The sequence below is a fragment of the Cygnus atratus genome, chromosome 18 (genome assembly GCF_013377495.2).
Source record: "Cygnus atratus isolate AKBS03 ecotype Queensland, Australia chromosome 18, CAtr_DNAZoo_HiC_assembly, whole genome shotgun sequence".
Taxonomy (NCBI): Eukaryota; Metazoa; Chordata; class Aves; order Anseriformes; family Anatidae; genus Cygnus; species Cygnus atratus.
In genome coordinates this window covers 6,281,843-6,297,123 of record NC_066379.1, presented here as the reverse complement: position 1 = coordinate 6,297,123, position 15,281 = coordinate 6,281,843, and the positions used below count along the sequence as shown (strand labels likewise).

Genomic DNA, 15,281 nt, shown 5'->3' with positions numbered 1-15,281 from the left:
GCCCCTCCAGTGGGGTTTGGGGTGACCCTGAGCCCCTGGGCGGGCAGGAGGAGGGCAGGGGACTGCTTGTCCCGGGTGGGATTTCTAGGGGATTCCCTGGGGGGGGGGGGGGCTGACCCTCAGGGGAGGATGGAGCCTGCAGGTGAGGGTGCTGGGCTGGTGTCCCAGGGCTATTTTTAAGCCTTGTGCTGCTTACCAGGTCAGAGCTAAGCCCTCCTGCAGCAGGAGGGCACGAGGGGCTCAGCAGTGACCCCTCTGGGGAGGGGATGGGGGCTCCAGAAGGCACCCTGTTTGTGCCAGCCAGCGCCTCCAAGGCTGGGACCCACCTTGGGACCCCCCAGGGGTGCTGCAAGGTAGTTCTGGGCTGGGTCCTGGCCCAGGAGTGTGGCTCGGGCAACCCTGGGAGCCTCTGGTATGTATGGGTTTTCCAAAAAATCACCAATTTTGCAATTGGATTAAAAGACACATCTGAGCTGTGAAATCTTGTGGGAACAAGGGGGCTGGTGCTGGCAGATGGGAGGTGTGGGGGGCTCAGGAGCATATTGGGGGGGGGGGGGGGATGTGCTGGGGGAAGCTGTCCCGGGGGGTTGGTAAGGGGGGCGTGGAAGGGACAGGGTATCTGACAGGGTACCTCCTTTCCGTGCACTCATTTCACAGGCTGAGCACCAAGACCAGGCCTATAGGGCATGTGTAGGCTCCCACCCCCCTGGGAGCTGGGGGAGGTCTCCTTTCAACCTGCTCCATCCTCCGGAGCGATGTTCCCTCCTGGAGGCGATGCTGCGGGTTGGGGACACCCTCAGGGGACAGGGGCAGGCCTGGGGGGCAGCCGGCGGGTCCCGGGAGCATCTCCTCCCGGCAGCCCCGTGCTGTGTGTCGCCTCTTCTCCCGATCGGAGCAGCCTGGGGGCCGGTTCTCACGTGGGGGGGCTCGGGGACAGACCCAAGCTTGTTTCGGGTTGCCAGGGTGAAGGCTTTGCCTGGGCTCGGCGTTGCCTGGGCACTGGGGATGCCAGGCGGGGAGCTTGCCGGTGCCGGAGCAACAGCGGGAGCGCAGCAGCACGCGGGCTCTGGTGGCTGCCTGGGTGACAGAAGCGAGGCTGTCCCGTGGGACCAGGGACCAGCACATCCCTAGGCCAGGCTGGGCGATGGGAGAAGGGTGAGCCCTTATCCTGTCCCTTCCAGGCACCGCTGAGCACACCCCAGCTTGGGGAGAGCCAGAAAAGTGGCCAAGGGGGCTCCCAGATGGAGGTGAGCCCCTAGGAGATGGGGGTCTGGCACGGGGAGGTGAGAGCAGGGGGAGCCCCAGCGTGGTGCTGGTGGGCTGGGAGCTGGTGGCAGGGGGTTTGGGGATGGTAGGGTGCTCGTCACCAGGTCCACAACCAACCTAGACCCAGACCCTACAGCTGCCCAGCAAGGCGCGAGCCCAAACGGAGCCGCTACACCCCTCCAGCACCAGGCCCCACTCCTCACGTTTTCCCCAAGGACTCTGCCCTAGCGGCTCTGGAACAGAGCAGCCTGGTGTCAGGAACCTGTGGACGTCAAAGAAAGGAGCGCGATGCCATCGGGTTCTGCAAATGCCGTCCTGGAGAACAAAATCCACTCCTGCCCAGCTGGTGTTGAACAGCCCGAGGCTCACTAGGCCTTGTCACTTCGATCCCAGCTGTAAGTAGAGCTGCTCTTGCTTTATCGCTGCAAAGCTTTTGCTACAACAAAATCCCTGTGAAACACTTGTTTAAAATACCACGATACACACTTAGTTCCTACGCTTGGTTGTAATAGTATTCATAGTGCTGATTTATTTAACTGAACTAAAATTGGAAAACTCCAACTCCCAGGCCCTAAAAATACTGGCAAAGCGGCACTAAAAATTCCAGAGTCTACCAGTCTCTGATAACAACAGTCCTGTGTGGATCTGCAAGCTATTATCTGATACTTCATAACTGGAACAAATCATTTCTGGTCTAGAATTAGCCATTACAGCTGCCCTTACAGTGAGGGAACACCCCATGAGTTATCCTCCCCACCTCTTCTTTGAGCGCGCTTCCCTGCTACTGAGAGCATGTTGAGTCGGGCAGGGAAGGTCAGGTTAAATAACTGCGTTAGAAACTCGGTCCAGAATGAGTCAGACCAATGGCTCTTTTTCAGCAACAGACCTCGGATGTATCACAGGCTGACTCTTGCCCTAAAGGTTTCTGCCCCGGTGAGCGGTGCTCGCAGCCCGCCCCCCGGTTCATCCCACTGGGGAGCAGCACACAGCCTCCAGGCTCCGCACGGCAAGTCCTGAGCTGCTTTGAAGAAGGAAATCACTTCTTCTTTCAGATGCGTTTTCCTTCCCCTTGCTGTGATAACGACAGATAAAATGAAGTGAAATATCACTTCCCAGCTGATGGCCTGAGGTTTCCAGGTCCGCGCTCGTACCAGACACCCGTGTACCCAGGCACAGGTCTGAGCGGAGCAGGGTTTTGTCTCGGCAGCCTCCTGCAGCTGCCAGTTCCCTGGTCATGTAGAGATCACGGAGAGGCTGTGCTCTGGTCTTGCTTGGCTGATGCTGGTGGTTTTAATCATGTTAACAGGCTGACTCCTTCAATCTTTGTAGTTTTATTGTGAATCAGTAGCATTTTGGGGGACTCAGAGGGGCTGTGGTATCCTAGCAGTCTATGCCGTCTTTCCTTGTGAGAAAACTCGACCCTGTCAATCTTTGAGCAGTGTGATCAGCCAGGTATTCCTCACCTCACCAATTCCCTTACCAACCCAGCTTCAGAGCTGAAAGGGGGCCAGCACTTTTCACCCACACCTGGGCCTCTCTCACCTCCAGCACCCAGCAGCGCCCACCGCACCCCAGAAAATAGGATTCAGAGTCCCAGAAGGGAGGCTCTGTTGGCCTCACCACCCTTTCACCAGCCATAGAAAGCCCCACTGCTCCCAGATCACGCTCAGGAACCTCAGATTTTTGTCTTTTTTTTTATTATTCCAAGAAGAGCAGAGCCACCAGAGTTCCCAGACTCCTGTGTCGCACTGAGGAATCCTGCTCTAAGGGAAGTAGGAACACTGGGTACTGCCTGTCCACAAACTGGTTGCACCAGGAATCAATTAACTGCTGGTGATTTAGGCTGTGCTGGAACAGCACGTTAAAGTTACGGAGTCATTCCCAATCGGGTCTGTGAGTTAGTGGCTGTTGCAAGAAAGTGCAAAGGTGACAAGATGACAACATAACCAAAGGAGACAGACCAAAACAACACAGAGGTGTCACCCACGCTCAGAGCTCCCAACAGGGTCCAGCTCCTCCCTGGAACCCAGGCCTGTGCCTGGCTGTACCCGTCAGGTCTCCAGCTCTCCGGCTGGCAGCTTCACTTCACTGTAGGTTTTCTTCTCCACGTGGCTTGTCTGGTCCAGGAGCCATCGTTTCTCCTCATCACTGACATCCAGCCTCAGCGTCACCTCTTGGAAAACGCTGTTCACAGCAACCTGGACCACGCAGAAGAAAAAAAGTTCAGTCCCAGTCATGGGACAAATGCTGCTCATGTCCTCTGGGTAGAAGTTGGCACCACACCTCCTTAAAATGAAGCTTCTTGAACATGCAAATGCTGGCTTCGTTTTCCTGACCGATCTTAGCCTCAAATTTGGTGATGCCCAGGTCTGTCACTCCTACAAAAGAAACCAGAAAGACAAGCATTCCAGTTACCTGCTTGGCTGCCACATCTACAAAGACACAGGACTCCAGTTTCTGAGGCTGGTGCACCCTTTACTACTATCTACATCACCAGGAATACGTGCTTCGAGTTCACATCACAACTCTACTCCCATCCCTGTGCCCTGGGCTATCCTTACCGTAGGACATCATCATCAGAGTTGCCTCCTTGCCAAATCCTCTGCCACGGTAGCTGGGCTCTGAAAGGGAGAGCCACAGAAATCAGCATCCTGTCAGGTGAGACAAGTCAGCTGTGCTGGGTGCTTTTCAGAAGAGGCTGTGTCCCAGGCCAGCAACAGATGCTGATCAGGACTGAACGGCTGAGGTAAAGCAATGAGAATAAAAATCTGCCCTAAGTAACATCTGTCTGGCTTTAGCCAAGGTGACAAAGGCCCAAGCTAGCAAGCAGAACCTTACCTGCAATCATAATTTCAATCTCACCCAAAGTCGGATCCTCAGTGTCGGTGAGAAAGAGATTCACATCCCCCACCATGCAGTCCTCCTCCCCATGTGCCTGCCCAGACCAGCGCTCCGTGTCCAGCACGATGAAGGTGCACTCTGTGGAGAACAGACAAGAAGCAACATTCTCACGGCACGCTAAGAATTATTCACAAAGTACTGAAGGATGAAATTAAAGGCATGCAACGGGCAAAGGAACAGCAGTTTCCACATGTTAGCAGTGAGGAAGAGGTAATAATTGCACCTCCCATGCCAAGCATGCCTGCTCCCGTCCCTAGAAACATAAGAAATATTCTGAAAAACCCATTATGAGCACAAAGGATCGTGCAGACACTAAGACTAGAAACAGCTTGTGTAAAAAGGAGCGTGAAAACTTTCATTCCCTGACTGAGGTCTCACTGCTTTGTCTCTCTGCAGCAAGTTTGGGCGAAGAATTGTTTGGTGCACAAGGATCACCTAGTGATTCACCTGGTCCACTTTACTGCTGCTCTCAACAAAGCTTTTAATGCCAGCTAAGATCTTCAGACTGAGATCTTTGCCAGCCTTGCTATTTTGCAGCTCACTGTATTTCTACGAGGCTTTTATGAGCACTGATTCATTACCTGTAATAGAGCCAGGGAACCAATTCAGTCAATAAATCTCAACGAGGTAATTATAAAGTAATTCGAATCCCAAGGAAATATACAGCTCCCTTCCACCTTTTTACGATGATCAGTCCTGGGGAGTGGTGATGGTGCTGGAGAAGCTCAGCAGATAACGCTGTGCAAATTAAATCATCGTTACCTTTGAAAAACTGCACAAAAAGGATGCCAGCAGCTCTGCATGGTATATCCCTGAGCATGTATCAGCTACAAACATGCTCTGGTCTCCCTAGAAAGTTACCATGTCCATAGTCCCCTTGCTTCAAACTATCGCTGTTCATCTGGCTCCGAATACTGAAGACGAAGAAACCCAGAGCCCCACAAAGTACAGAAACTGTGAAGGTGGTAGATGGTCTGAGTAAGCCAACGTGCTGTGGTGCTAAGGCAAAGCTGGCTGAACTGACAGCCAGTCTCACATCCCCTCAGGTTCAGTTAGTAAAGCCCACTCACCAGGCGCTCTCAGCCCACCCTGTGTCCTTTACGGGACAGAGAGGGACCCACTCTCCACTTCCACCCACTCCTAGAAGGTATTTAAGATCCTCACTGTCTGCGTCGTCCCGCCAGCTGCGCTGCATCTCATACTCCTGCTCCAGGCTCAGCGCTTCGGAGGCGGTCAGGCGCTGCAGCTCCTCTGACTGCATCCACTCGTGGTACCTGACAAAGAGACCAGCGGCAGACCCCTGGCTTAGCAGCAGCACCGCAGGACGATTTCCACAAGTGCTCCAAGGATCTGCCTGTGCCCTGTCGTGAAGGTGTTCTGGAAATATTAGCCTGGCGTTCACAGCAACTCGAAAGTATCTGCAAGCCTCTCGCTTATGTAAAACAGGAACCAGCGATCTCCTGGGAAGTTTAGCGAAGTTTGTGCATCCTGTAGCTTTGTGTGAAGAGAGCCACGACACAAGCTCGAAGTTTGTAAGAGTACTGACCTAGCAGCACCAAGGGTCAAGATTTCAGCCCAGCCGATTTTGATACAGCCTCACCGTACCACTGACAACTTGACAAATACTGCCACCTTTGTGCAGAGCCGGCAGCTGCCCAGGGCAGCGCTTTACAAAGCGCATTGACGAGACGTTTGCCTGCCTGGCGTTACACATTGAAGTCCTGCTATTCCCTGGCCACTACAGAAAGATACGAGTGAATATTAGAAGTGCTGGCTGTTCGCACACAGCCAGGTATTTCCCTCTCTGTGGATACACAGCAGTCCTGGCAAAAAGCACACACCTCAGGGATGACTGCTGTGCGCAGGGCGGGCACAACTTACTGTCTTTCTACAGCTTTCTTTTTTTAATTTCCGTGCCGTTCCCATGGGGAAGAGGCCCCTGCAGCTGCCAAGCCAGCACCCTTTCCGAACAACACACTAAAAAAGGGAAGTGAAACCAGACCAGAGGATGCGAGCCACGTACCGGGGCACGTGTGCCGGGGTGTACGGCACCAGGGTCGCCCTGTTCCCTTGCAGCACGGTGTCCTGGTTAATCCTCATGGCCCTGAGACACGGCCGTGTGCCCGCCGCGCAGCTGAGGGGTGGCACAGCAAGTGCTGGAGCTCTCTGCAAGGCAGTGGGGGCAGCTCCAGCTGTGCGGATGGGGCTCGGACTGATGCCTGGGGCTGGGATCGGGGGCTGTAGGGGGGATCCAGAACTGGGATATGGGGCTATGGAGGGATCTGGGGCTGGGATCTGGAGCTATGCAGAGATCTGGGGCTGGGACTGGGGGCTGTGAAGGGATCTGGGGCTGGGATTGGGGGCTGCGAGGGGATCTGGGGCTGGGATGTGGAGCTACGGAGGGATCCGGGAATGGGGGGCTGCGAGGGGATCCGGGGCTGGGATCTGGAGCTTTGGGGAGATCCAGGGCTGGGATGGATCAGCTTTGGGGGGATCCGGGGCTGGGATGCGGAGCTGTGCAGAGATCCGGGGCTGGGACTGGGGGCTGGGGGGGGATCCGGGGCTGGGAGCTGGGGCTGCGGGGTGATTTGGGTTTGGGATCTGGAGCCTGGGGGGGATCCGGGGCTGGGATCTGGGGATACGAAGGGGGGGCTGCAGGGGGGGATCCGGGGCTGGGATCTGGGGATACGAAGGGGGGGCTGCAGGGGGGATCCGGGGCTGGGATCTGGGGATACGATGGGGGGGCTGCAGGGGGGGAGCCGGGGCTGGGATCTGGGGATACGATGGGGGGGCTGCGGGGGGGGAGCCGGGGCTGGGATCTGGGGATACGAAGGGGGGGCTGCAGGGGGGGATCCGGGGCTGGGATCTGGGGATACGATGGGGGGGCTGCGGGGGGGAGCCGGGGCTGGGATCTGGGGATACGATGGGGGGGCTGCAGGGGGGGAGCCGGGGCTGGGATCTGGGGATACGATGGGGGGGCTGCGGGGGGGAACCGGGGCTGGGATGCGGAGCTCTGCAGGGCCCCGCGCGGTGCCGGCACCGCCGCCCCTACCTGCGCCGTCTCCCTCCGCGCACGCGCACAGCGCCGCTCACCCCTCCCACCCCGACGTGGCCCCGTGGCCACGCCCCCTTCCCCTTCCCCCCGCCCACCCCCTCCCCGCGTGACCCCGGCCCCTCCAATCCGCGGGCGAAGGAGCGGGGCCTGGTCACGTGCGCGGAAGACTTCCCCCCCTCCACCGCCGCCGGCCCACGCCCCCGTTCCCCGGGCCGCGCGTGCGCAGTGAGGGGCCCGGGGGCGGCCCCGGGGCAGGGCCGGGAGGAGGGGGAGGAGGAGGAGGAGGGTGCCGGCCGCCGGTCGCCGGTGAGGGGGCCCCTGGCCTTGGGACCGGCTGCTTGTCCTCACTAGGGCTGCAGTAGGGCGGGTGAGGGTGTCCGGGGGGGGGTTTGGGGGTCCTGGGGGGGGTTTAGGGGTTCTGGGCGGGTCCCTGTGTGGGGCCGCCAGGGGTCTCTGGGGGGTCTGGGGTCTCTGTGTGGGACCACCGGGGGTCCCTGTGGGGTCTGGGTTCCCTGTGTGGGGTCCTGGGTCCCTGTGTGAGGGTCCTGGGGGTTTCTGGAGGGTCTGGTGTCCCGGTATGGGGTCCCCGGGGGTCCCTGGGGGGGTCTGGGGTCCTGTGGGGGGTCCCTGGGGTGCTTGGGGTCTCTGTGTGGGGTCCCTGTGGGGTCTGAGGTCCCTGTGGGGTCTGGGAACCATGTGTGGGGCCCCTGTGGGGTCTGGGGTCTCTGGGACCACTGGGGGTCCCTGTGGGTCCCTGTGGGGTCTGGAGTCTCTGTGTGAGGTCCCGGTGGGGTCTGGGGTCCCTGTGTGGGGACACTGGGGGTCCCCAATGGGTCTGGGATTTCTTTGTGGGGCCACTAGGGGTCTCTGGGGGGGGGCGGGTTGGGGACCCTTTGTGGGGTCCCCCTGTGGGGCACCTGGGGGGTCTGGGGTCCCTGTGTGGGGCTCCTGGGGTCTCTGTGGGGTCTGGGCTCCCTGTGTGGGACCACCGGGGGCTAGTGGTGCTCCCAGGTCCCCCCCCCTCAGCGTGTGTTGTTGCTGCCTCACTCCCCGGGGCTCTGGCAGGCGGTGGAGGTTCCCCAAATACTCGTGCATTAAAAACCCCGGTGCAGGTAGCTCGGTGCCCTGTGTCTTTGTGGGGCTGCTGTCAGCTGCCTGCTATTTTCTGCCCCCGGGGTCGTTCGGGGAGGCCGGGGGCTGCCTCAGCCTGCCCTGCTTGGCAGCAGCCCTGTGCTCCTTAGGAGCAGCGGCTGTGTGAGAAGCGAGGTTTGAGAGCGTCCCCAGGGCAGGCGTGCTTCCTCCTGCGGTCTGAAACCTCCCTCTGGCTGGTTGGGACATCGCGTGCTGTGGAAGGGCAGGGCCCTCGGGTGTTGCTTTCAGCTGGGCTAGTTGGGCAGGGAACTTCTCGTGGTGCTGAGCTGTGTTGCTGCTGAGCCGGGTGCGTCTGTCCTGTGTCAGAAGACAAGCGTGCAAAAGTTGCCTCGTGAGTTCCCCCTCTTTCCGACAAAGGTGACACAACTTTGTGCTTTTCTTTCCCTAGGTAAAAGGCGACAGAAGTTGAGAACGCCCTCCTCGTTCTGCTCCGAGCCTCCCAACTGCCTTCGCCATGGCCGGCGGCATTACCGATACGGGAGAGCTTTACTCGCCTTACGTAAGTCCTGCGCTTCGGGCTCACCGCCGGCCTGGGTGTCTTTACTCAGAAGTCTTTTCAAAATCCTCTTCTTTCAGCACGGTTTGCGTTGTCATTTCCCACTTCCCCGTGCACATAGCCTCAGTGTTTCAAGAGGTAGTGGAGGTCAAAGGCTACTTCAAAATGCTTAGTACTTGTAGCTCTTTCTTTCTACAACATCACACGTTCCTTTATGTGCTGTAAAGGATGATGTCTGCTTAAGGTATAGTTTCTTAAAATGTGTTAAGAAAAGCTTCGTGTCTGATATCAGCTCTTGCATCCTTCTACCTGTCGCTCTTATACTTCAGCATTTTCATCAGCCTAAATTGTCACGTGAAGCTCACTTAAGCAGGGAAAATTGTGATGTGGAAATTGTCCTTTTGTTTTCTTTTAAGAAGTTCAGAGGAAAATCATATATAAAAGAACAGCTACAAATAAGTGAATTTCAGTAATTTATTTTAACCCACTTCATTTAAAGTTGTCAGTCAGGGTGTTTCTTCTGTGTCATGCCCCATGAACTTGCAGAACCAATTACTTCTTTATTATGTTACTGGAAATACGGTTTTGATAGCCACAAGTGTTCATGTAGTGTCAGCTCTTAGATCAATGCTTTGCAAACAATTTTCCCCAAAAACCCCACAGATGACTAAATAGAGAACGAGTGCTGAATTCTACATGTCAGCTTTCAGATGTTCTGAAGCTTTCATCCCCCTGTTAATGATTGAATTCAGAATAACTGGATATCAGACTGCAGAAATAGGCCACGACTGAGAAAATAGAGCAAGACAGTAACTGGAGTGTCTGGACCCTAAAGAATTAGCGTCACATTTATGTTGGTGTGGCAGGAATTTCCTAGACTCTCATCTCAAAGTCTAGAGCGCTCTTTCCTCTTTGCCTGAAGATGTCCAGCTAGCCTGAATACACAAGCACCGATCTCATCTCAGCCTACTTGACCGCAGTCAAGGAAAATCACTTGAGTGTTTTATTTTAAAGAGTCCTTCACTGAAGTGAGTCATGGCCCTGGGCACTTGAGCAGGAGGTGTGCTTGGGGAATGACAGCTGTGCCAGCCGAATGAAAAGAACTTTCCTGCGAGCTGCGATGGCTGACTTGTCCTGGGAGAGCCATCAGAAGATGAAATTGCTCTGCTTGTGTTAGTGAATGTAGGGCGGGAGGGCGTGCGTGGTCTCTGGGGAATAGTTCTGGTATCAATTTCTTCACCCTCAGAAAAATGTACTCTGGCATAGCTCTTTACTGACTCTCCTCTAGAGAGAGACTGACCTATATTAGGAAAAAAAGAGAGAAAACATCAGCAACAACAAACTTTGGGGCAATCTTTGTGAGTTCGGCTAAATTTGCAGTCTGGGGGTGCTGTCCAGGTGCACAATTATCTTTTTGCCTTGGGCCAGAAAAAAAAAAAAGGCGGTTGCTAGAGATGATAAAATCCTTTCCCTTCCGGAAGTGAAATAGCTTTTCCAGAGCGCTGAGTTGCTTACTGGTAAAATGGCAAGCAGGCTTTGGATTGCAGTTCTGTTTGGATGTTTCCTGCTTGCTTAAGAATAATGAAGAATAAGAAATCCTGAAAGGGAACTCTTGTATGTAGTCGTAAGTACTTAGGTCAGAAAATAACGAGAGACCCAAACCCACATTGTAAACAATTCTGATAGAAGCTCATGGATGTTAGAGCAAACAAAGCTCGCATCCTTTTTAACTTTGAAAGTTAGAAGGAAGCAGTATTTTAAAATTAGAAAAATGGAGAAGGAATTACAGTCTTTTCATGAAAAACGTGCTGTAACTTGCTTTGTTCTCTGGTTATCAGTCTCCTAGGATTTTTGTCTCTAACATGGGCTTGGTCCCACCCACCTTGCGCACAAAGATTGCTCTCTCCATTTGAATTAGCATGCATGTGAGGGGTTTTGGATGATCTCTGGCAAAGCTGCGAACTCATGTTGGATTATGTGGATATTGCAGGTCGGTCTGGTATACATGTTCAACCTCATCGTCGGGACAGGAGCTCTAACCATGCCGAAGGCGTTTGCCACAGCAGGGTGGCTGGTCAGCCTTGTTCTCCTCATGTTCCTGGGCTTTATGAGGTAGGATGTGGGTATGTGTCTTCAGGAGACTGGGGGGTGTTCAGTTCGGTGGAGCCCTAAGAACAGTGCTGAGACTTAGGCTGCCTTTCTCAGGGGTCCTGTCCCTCTGCTCTTTGAGCACTGATCTCTGCAGGCCTGTGGATGTTATTTGGAGGGATGTGTTTTCTGACTGTCTGGGATGTGGTGCTGCACCACATCTCCTGACAGAGAGAAAAGACTTTTGCTCTAGTCCAGTCTTTTGGGACCTCTCTCCCAGCTTCTTTTTTCTTTTCCTGTACTCCCTGTGCATGTCCCTTGCTTGCGTATGTCACAGATCAATTCCACGAACGTTAACCAGGTCACAAGTGACGTGGGTTCATTTCTCTGGCTCAAGAGTTGCAGGTGGGAAGCAGACCTGTTGTTTTTTCTTGGCTTCTGGCAGTGCTTGGGGCAGCTGCAAGCGTGTCGAGCAAACAAACTGCTGCGTGGCTGGGCCTGTCTGCCGCCTGCCCTTTGCTGCTTGAGACCTTGGAGCAGGTCTCGTGACTTTGGAGCGGGTTTGCCACGAGCTTCTGCTCAGCTGCCTGTGTCCCTGCTGGAGCAGCAGGTGGAGCTGAAGGCTGCCGATAGAGCACCGATGTCCAGGCAGCTTGAAATTCTCCAGTTATTAACAGAATTGTCGTCTTCCCGACAAGCCGTGTATCCCTGCTCGTTTCTTGCTTGGTTTACAAATAAATAAGAATAAAATTCCCCTCCTGCTGTTGGTAAGATCAGAACTTAGAAGTTCTTTTCTTGTGGATAACTAGTTCTGAACGTGCCTTTGATGTGAAGGCAGTGATTTTCAGACCTGTTAGGTGCTGCTGAACAGGGGTAGCCATGCTCAGTACCGACTGTAGTAACACTTCTAAATTCCCCACCTCAAAGCTGTGTGCTTCAGAGGCTTGATTGAGATGTCAACTGTGGCAGTACCAGTACCGGGAGCTTTGTAAGCAGTCCTTCTAGGTAGTTGTTTCAAAGCACAAATTGAGCACGTGAAATGCAGCACTAGCAGAGAGTCCGTCAAGGTCAGCAGAAGAGCACAAGTTTCCAAACCTGGGTTCCACAACCAGACTGAAGTAAAAACAGAGCTTGAAGTATTCAGTGCCTCGGGAGCTGCATTGCTTTTGTCCCAGCGCTGGTGCTCGGCTTCCTCTTGCCCTCTGGGCAATGACCCTTCGGTGCAAGAAGAATCTGTGCAGAAATTGCTACGTGGGCCTCAGAACAGGGCTGCTTTCTTTTATTCTGGCAAAATTAATCTCTCGCTTGAGCTTGATAAATGAGTCCAATTCCTGAAACAGGGAAACCACTCTAACGCCTTAACTAAGATTGATTTGAAGTTTTCTTTAATTACAGGACTGTTTAGCTGAGATAACGACGTGCTTTCCATAGAAGCATCAGTGACTGTAACTGTCCCCTGGCCAGTTTTTCCCATGGCCTCCAGCAAAGCTTGTTTGCATATAGATGTGATCTGCCCTTCTGCCTTGTGTTGTTTTTTTCTAATGCCATTTGTAAGAGTCTTTAGGGCAGCACAGTACATTTGCCACAGGCTGTAATAGATAAACTTCCTAACAGCACTGTGCTAGTCCAGGCTTCCTTTTCCCTTTTAGGGCCCAGCTTTGTAACAGGGGGGGAAACTCCTCTTGTCTTCCCAAACCCTCAAAACTACTAGCAAGGAGTTTTTCAGCTACCTAATGTCTCCTGATATCTGAAGGCATGTGTATTTTTACTGCATTTTGTTCTCTGCTTGAACACCTCCATCTCAAGAGCAGAAGGCAGCAGTGTGCTGAGCAGAAACTATGAAATAGGCGGGGGGGAGGGTGCAAAGTTGGTGAAAGCAGTTCTGTTTATTTGGTGTGTTTGCCCCTACAAACAGTGAGACTAATTCTCCAAGTATCTTAAGCAACAATGCTTGACTGTTGTTGATATTAACTGAATTTCTCTCCCAAGCTATATGACTACCACGTTTGTGGTGGAGGCCATGGCTGCTGCAAATGCCCAGCTGCGATGGAAGAGGATGGAAAAACGCAAGGTTTGTGTGGGGTTTCATTTTCCATTTTCTGGTGTTTTTATGACACAAGGCTTGCCTGAGATTCCTCTGTCTTTGCCTCGCCTCATTAATAACTCTAATAAAGGAATAGATTTCTACTCTACGGAACTTTGCCGTGTAAAATATGACTTTTAGTTCCCCGTGGGGTTGCTCATTAAAGACAGGATTTTCTGCTCCGGCTTTGAAAAAATCTCTTGTGCTTCTCACATTTTTTACTGAATGTGCTCTCCTTGCCCTGAAGCGTTGCTCAGCGAGTGTGGAGAGGTGGCAGGCAATATATCGGTGCCATTTGGAGTGTGCCAGGTTCTATAAATCCTCACTGATCTCAGGTCACTTAACTGGGACAGGCAGGAATGTCCTTGCTGCCAGTCAGGATGTGTCCCAGGGGGTGGACAGTCCTGAAGTATGTCCTTGCTGGAAAATTTGCTTGTGGCTTTTTTGGATCCTGGCTTTAGTGGCTTTTCTGGATCAGTGTGAGGTATGATTGTTTGCACTGATTTAGATCCCTGCCTGTATGTTACTGGGCTGGAGTTACGAGATGTCATAGCCAGACAGAGCAGAAATGGCCAATAAAAACACTAAGATTTCTTTTACCAGTTCTGCAGCCCTGTAGATCTGTCAGACGCTTCTGACTTCCTCGTGCCACGTATCACTGTGTGAATCGGATGCTGTTGCTGTATGACCTGCTAAGAGCAGAGCCTGGCACTCACCTCAGACTGCTCTGCTAGTGCCCTTTTCTGCTCTCCAGTGTCTCAAGCTTGGGCCAAGGGCTCCTGATATTGCCCCTACTTGCTAGCCTGTCCTGCCCGGCCCTGTATGGGCTCTACCTCTGAGGTGCTGGAAGTGAGACCATGACACTGGCAGTGCCATAGCTTGTGCTGTAGGTAGTGGAAACCTGAGCAGTGGTCTGGCCTTTTCTTCCAGGAGGATGATGAGGATGAGGATTCTTCCTCTGGAGTATCTGACAGTGATGTTCTCCTCCAAGATGGCTACGAGCGAGCAGAGACGCGACCTATCCTGTCAGTTCGTAAGTACCTGCTTCATGCTTTCACTGAGACCTTTTCTCTACAGGCAGCATTCCCGTGAGCCCCAGTAAGTGGAGCAGGACTCTTCTGTCCATTTTGCCCTTAATTTCACATTTGCATCCCAAAGACTTTAGCACTTGCAAGATAAGGCTCATTGAGAATTCAGTTTACCTTCTGCAGTCTGATAAAGATCTCTTCCCTCTAGGTCACTAAGATGATAATACCTTATTTTGAAAACACTTTAAACTAACTTCAGCAGAGTGATTGGACCCGTGGCTCTGCAGCTGTGGAGTGGTAGATAGTACATAGTGTCCTTCAGACTACTGCTGGAGCTTCTTGGGTGTCTTCAGATAGTCTGGCCTCTGTTTTCACTCGAGGGACTGGTTGAAATCTTCTTGTTTTCAACTTGCAGAGAGACGCGGCTCACCCAATATCTTTGAAATCACTGAAAGGGTGGAAATGGGCCAGATGGCTTCCATGTTCTTCAATAAAGGTATGTGATTCATGCGTTTAAAAGTCCCTCACAGTCCTGCTGCATGCTGTGTGTATGTCTTGTGTTAAGTCTGAGTGCTTCTCAGTGTGGGTTTGCATTCTGAGTTTGAGATGGTTCCGTCCAAGAGTGTTGTTCCTTGTCTGCAAACTATCCATCCCTCTGTGTAGTGTTTCTACAAAGCGGGATATTTGTGGGCCAGAACCTGCATGAAGGGGCGGGTGCTGTGGTGGTGTTGCCAAAAATACCAGCTCTGGGTAGTTGGCTGACACAGGTAGGTTTAAGTCAGTGCCTCTTCTGACTGTTCTCAACCTAACCCTGCATCTGCCCTCTGATCTCTGTTCTCTGCAGTGGTAGAGCCCAGCTGTAGAATTCACTGGTTCCACCTTGGCAGTATTTGAGAATAAAACTTTTTTTTCCTGAACCCTGTAAGCCTCTGTCTGAAGGAGAGAGGCTTCTGGGGAGAGCTGCTGAGAACTGCATGTATCTGGGGGTGGGGGTCAGCTGCTGGGACGTGAACTACTGAATGAAGAAGGGTCCCTGGTGAGCACATGGTAGGCAGATATCTTGTCTTTTTGCTATTAAGTGTCTTTTGTTGTATGTCAGGGAACGAGCTTGTAGGTATACTGCAATAAAGCCGTATCCGTTGCTGCATACAGTAGAAACCCAAGCTACAATGTTAGGCGTTCTGAAGCTGGGTGAGGAGTACATTTGAAATG

At 53.3% G+C, this 15,281-nt stretch overlaps 2 protein-coding genes across 8 annotated transcripts in view; one reads left to right on the top strand and one right to left on the bottom strand.

Annotated features, from left to right (window-relative positions):
* Positions 1-2,946: 2,946 nt before the first annotated feature.
* On the bottom strand, positions 2,947-7,295 carry NAT9 (N-acetyltransferase 9 (putative)). Of its 3 annotated transcripts, none has more exons than XM_035558670.2 (7): positions 7,220-7,295; positions 6,191-6,333; positions 5,332-5,441; positions 4,105-4,245; positions 3,828-3,887; positions 3,550-3,644; positions 2,947-3,464 (listed from the first exon to the last, which is right to left on the bottom strand). In XM_035558670.2, the coding sequence occupies exons 2-7, from the start codon at positions 6,265-6,267 to the stop codon at positions 3,318-3,320; spliced, it is 630 nt and encodes a 209-aa protein (XP_035414563.1). In that variant the 5' UTR covers positions 6,268-6,333; positions 7,220-7,295; the 3' UTR covers positions 2,947-3,317. The 3 variants fall into 3 exon arrangements, with proteins under 3 accessions (XP_035414563.1, XP_035414564.1, XP_050570331.1); XM_035558671.2 differs by having other exon boundaries at positions 4,129-4,245; XM_050714374.1 differs by having other exon boundaries at positions 6,191-6,405; positions 7,220-7,236.
* Positions 7,296-7,451: 156 nt separating this feature from the next.
* Positions 7,452-15,281, top strand: part of TMEM104 (transmembrane protein 104) — a 44,543-nt gene continuing 36,713 nt past the window's right edge. For 2 of the 5 annotated variants that reach the window (XM_035558664.2, XM_035558667.2), the window contains exons 1-6: positions 7,452-7,528; positions 8,763-8,873; positions 10,861-10,982; positions 12,948-13,029; positions 13,972-14,074; positions 14,485-14,565. In XM_035558664.2, coding sequence (XP_035414557.1) covers positions 8,829-8,873; positions 10,861-10,982; positions 12,948-13,029; positions 13,972-14,074; positions 14,485-14,565 — 433 coding nt within the window. In that variant the 5' untranslated portion in view covers positions 7,452-7,528; positions 8,763-8,828. Of the gene's footprint in view, positions 7,590-8,622; positions 8,661-8,762; positions 8,874-10,860; positions 10,983-12,947; positions 13,030-13,971; positions 14,075-14,484; positions 14,566-15,281 lie in introns of those variants that run through there. The other 3 variants (XM_035558668.2, XM_035558666.2, XM_035558665.2) reach the window with 2 other exon arrangements.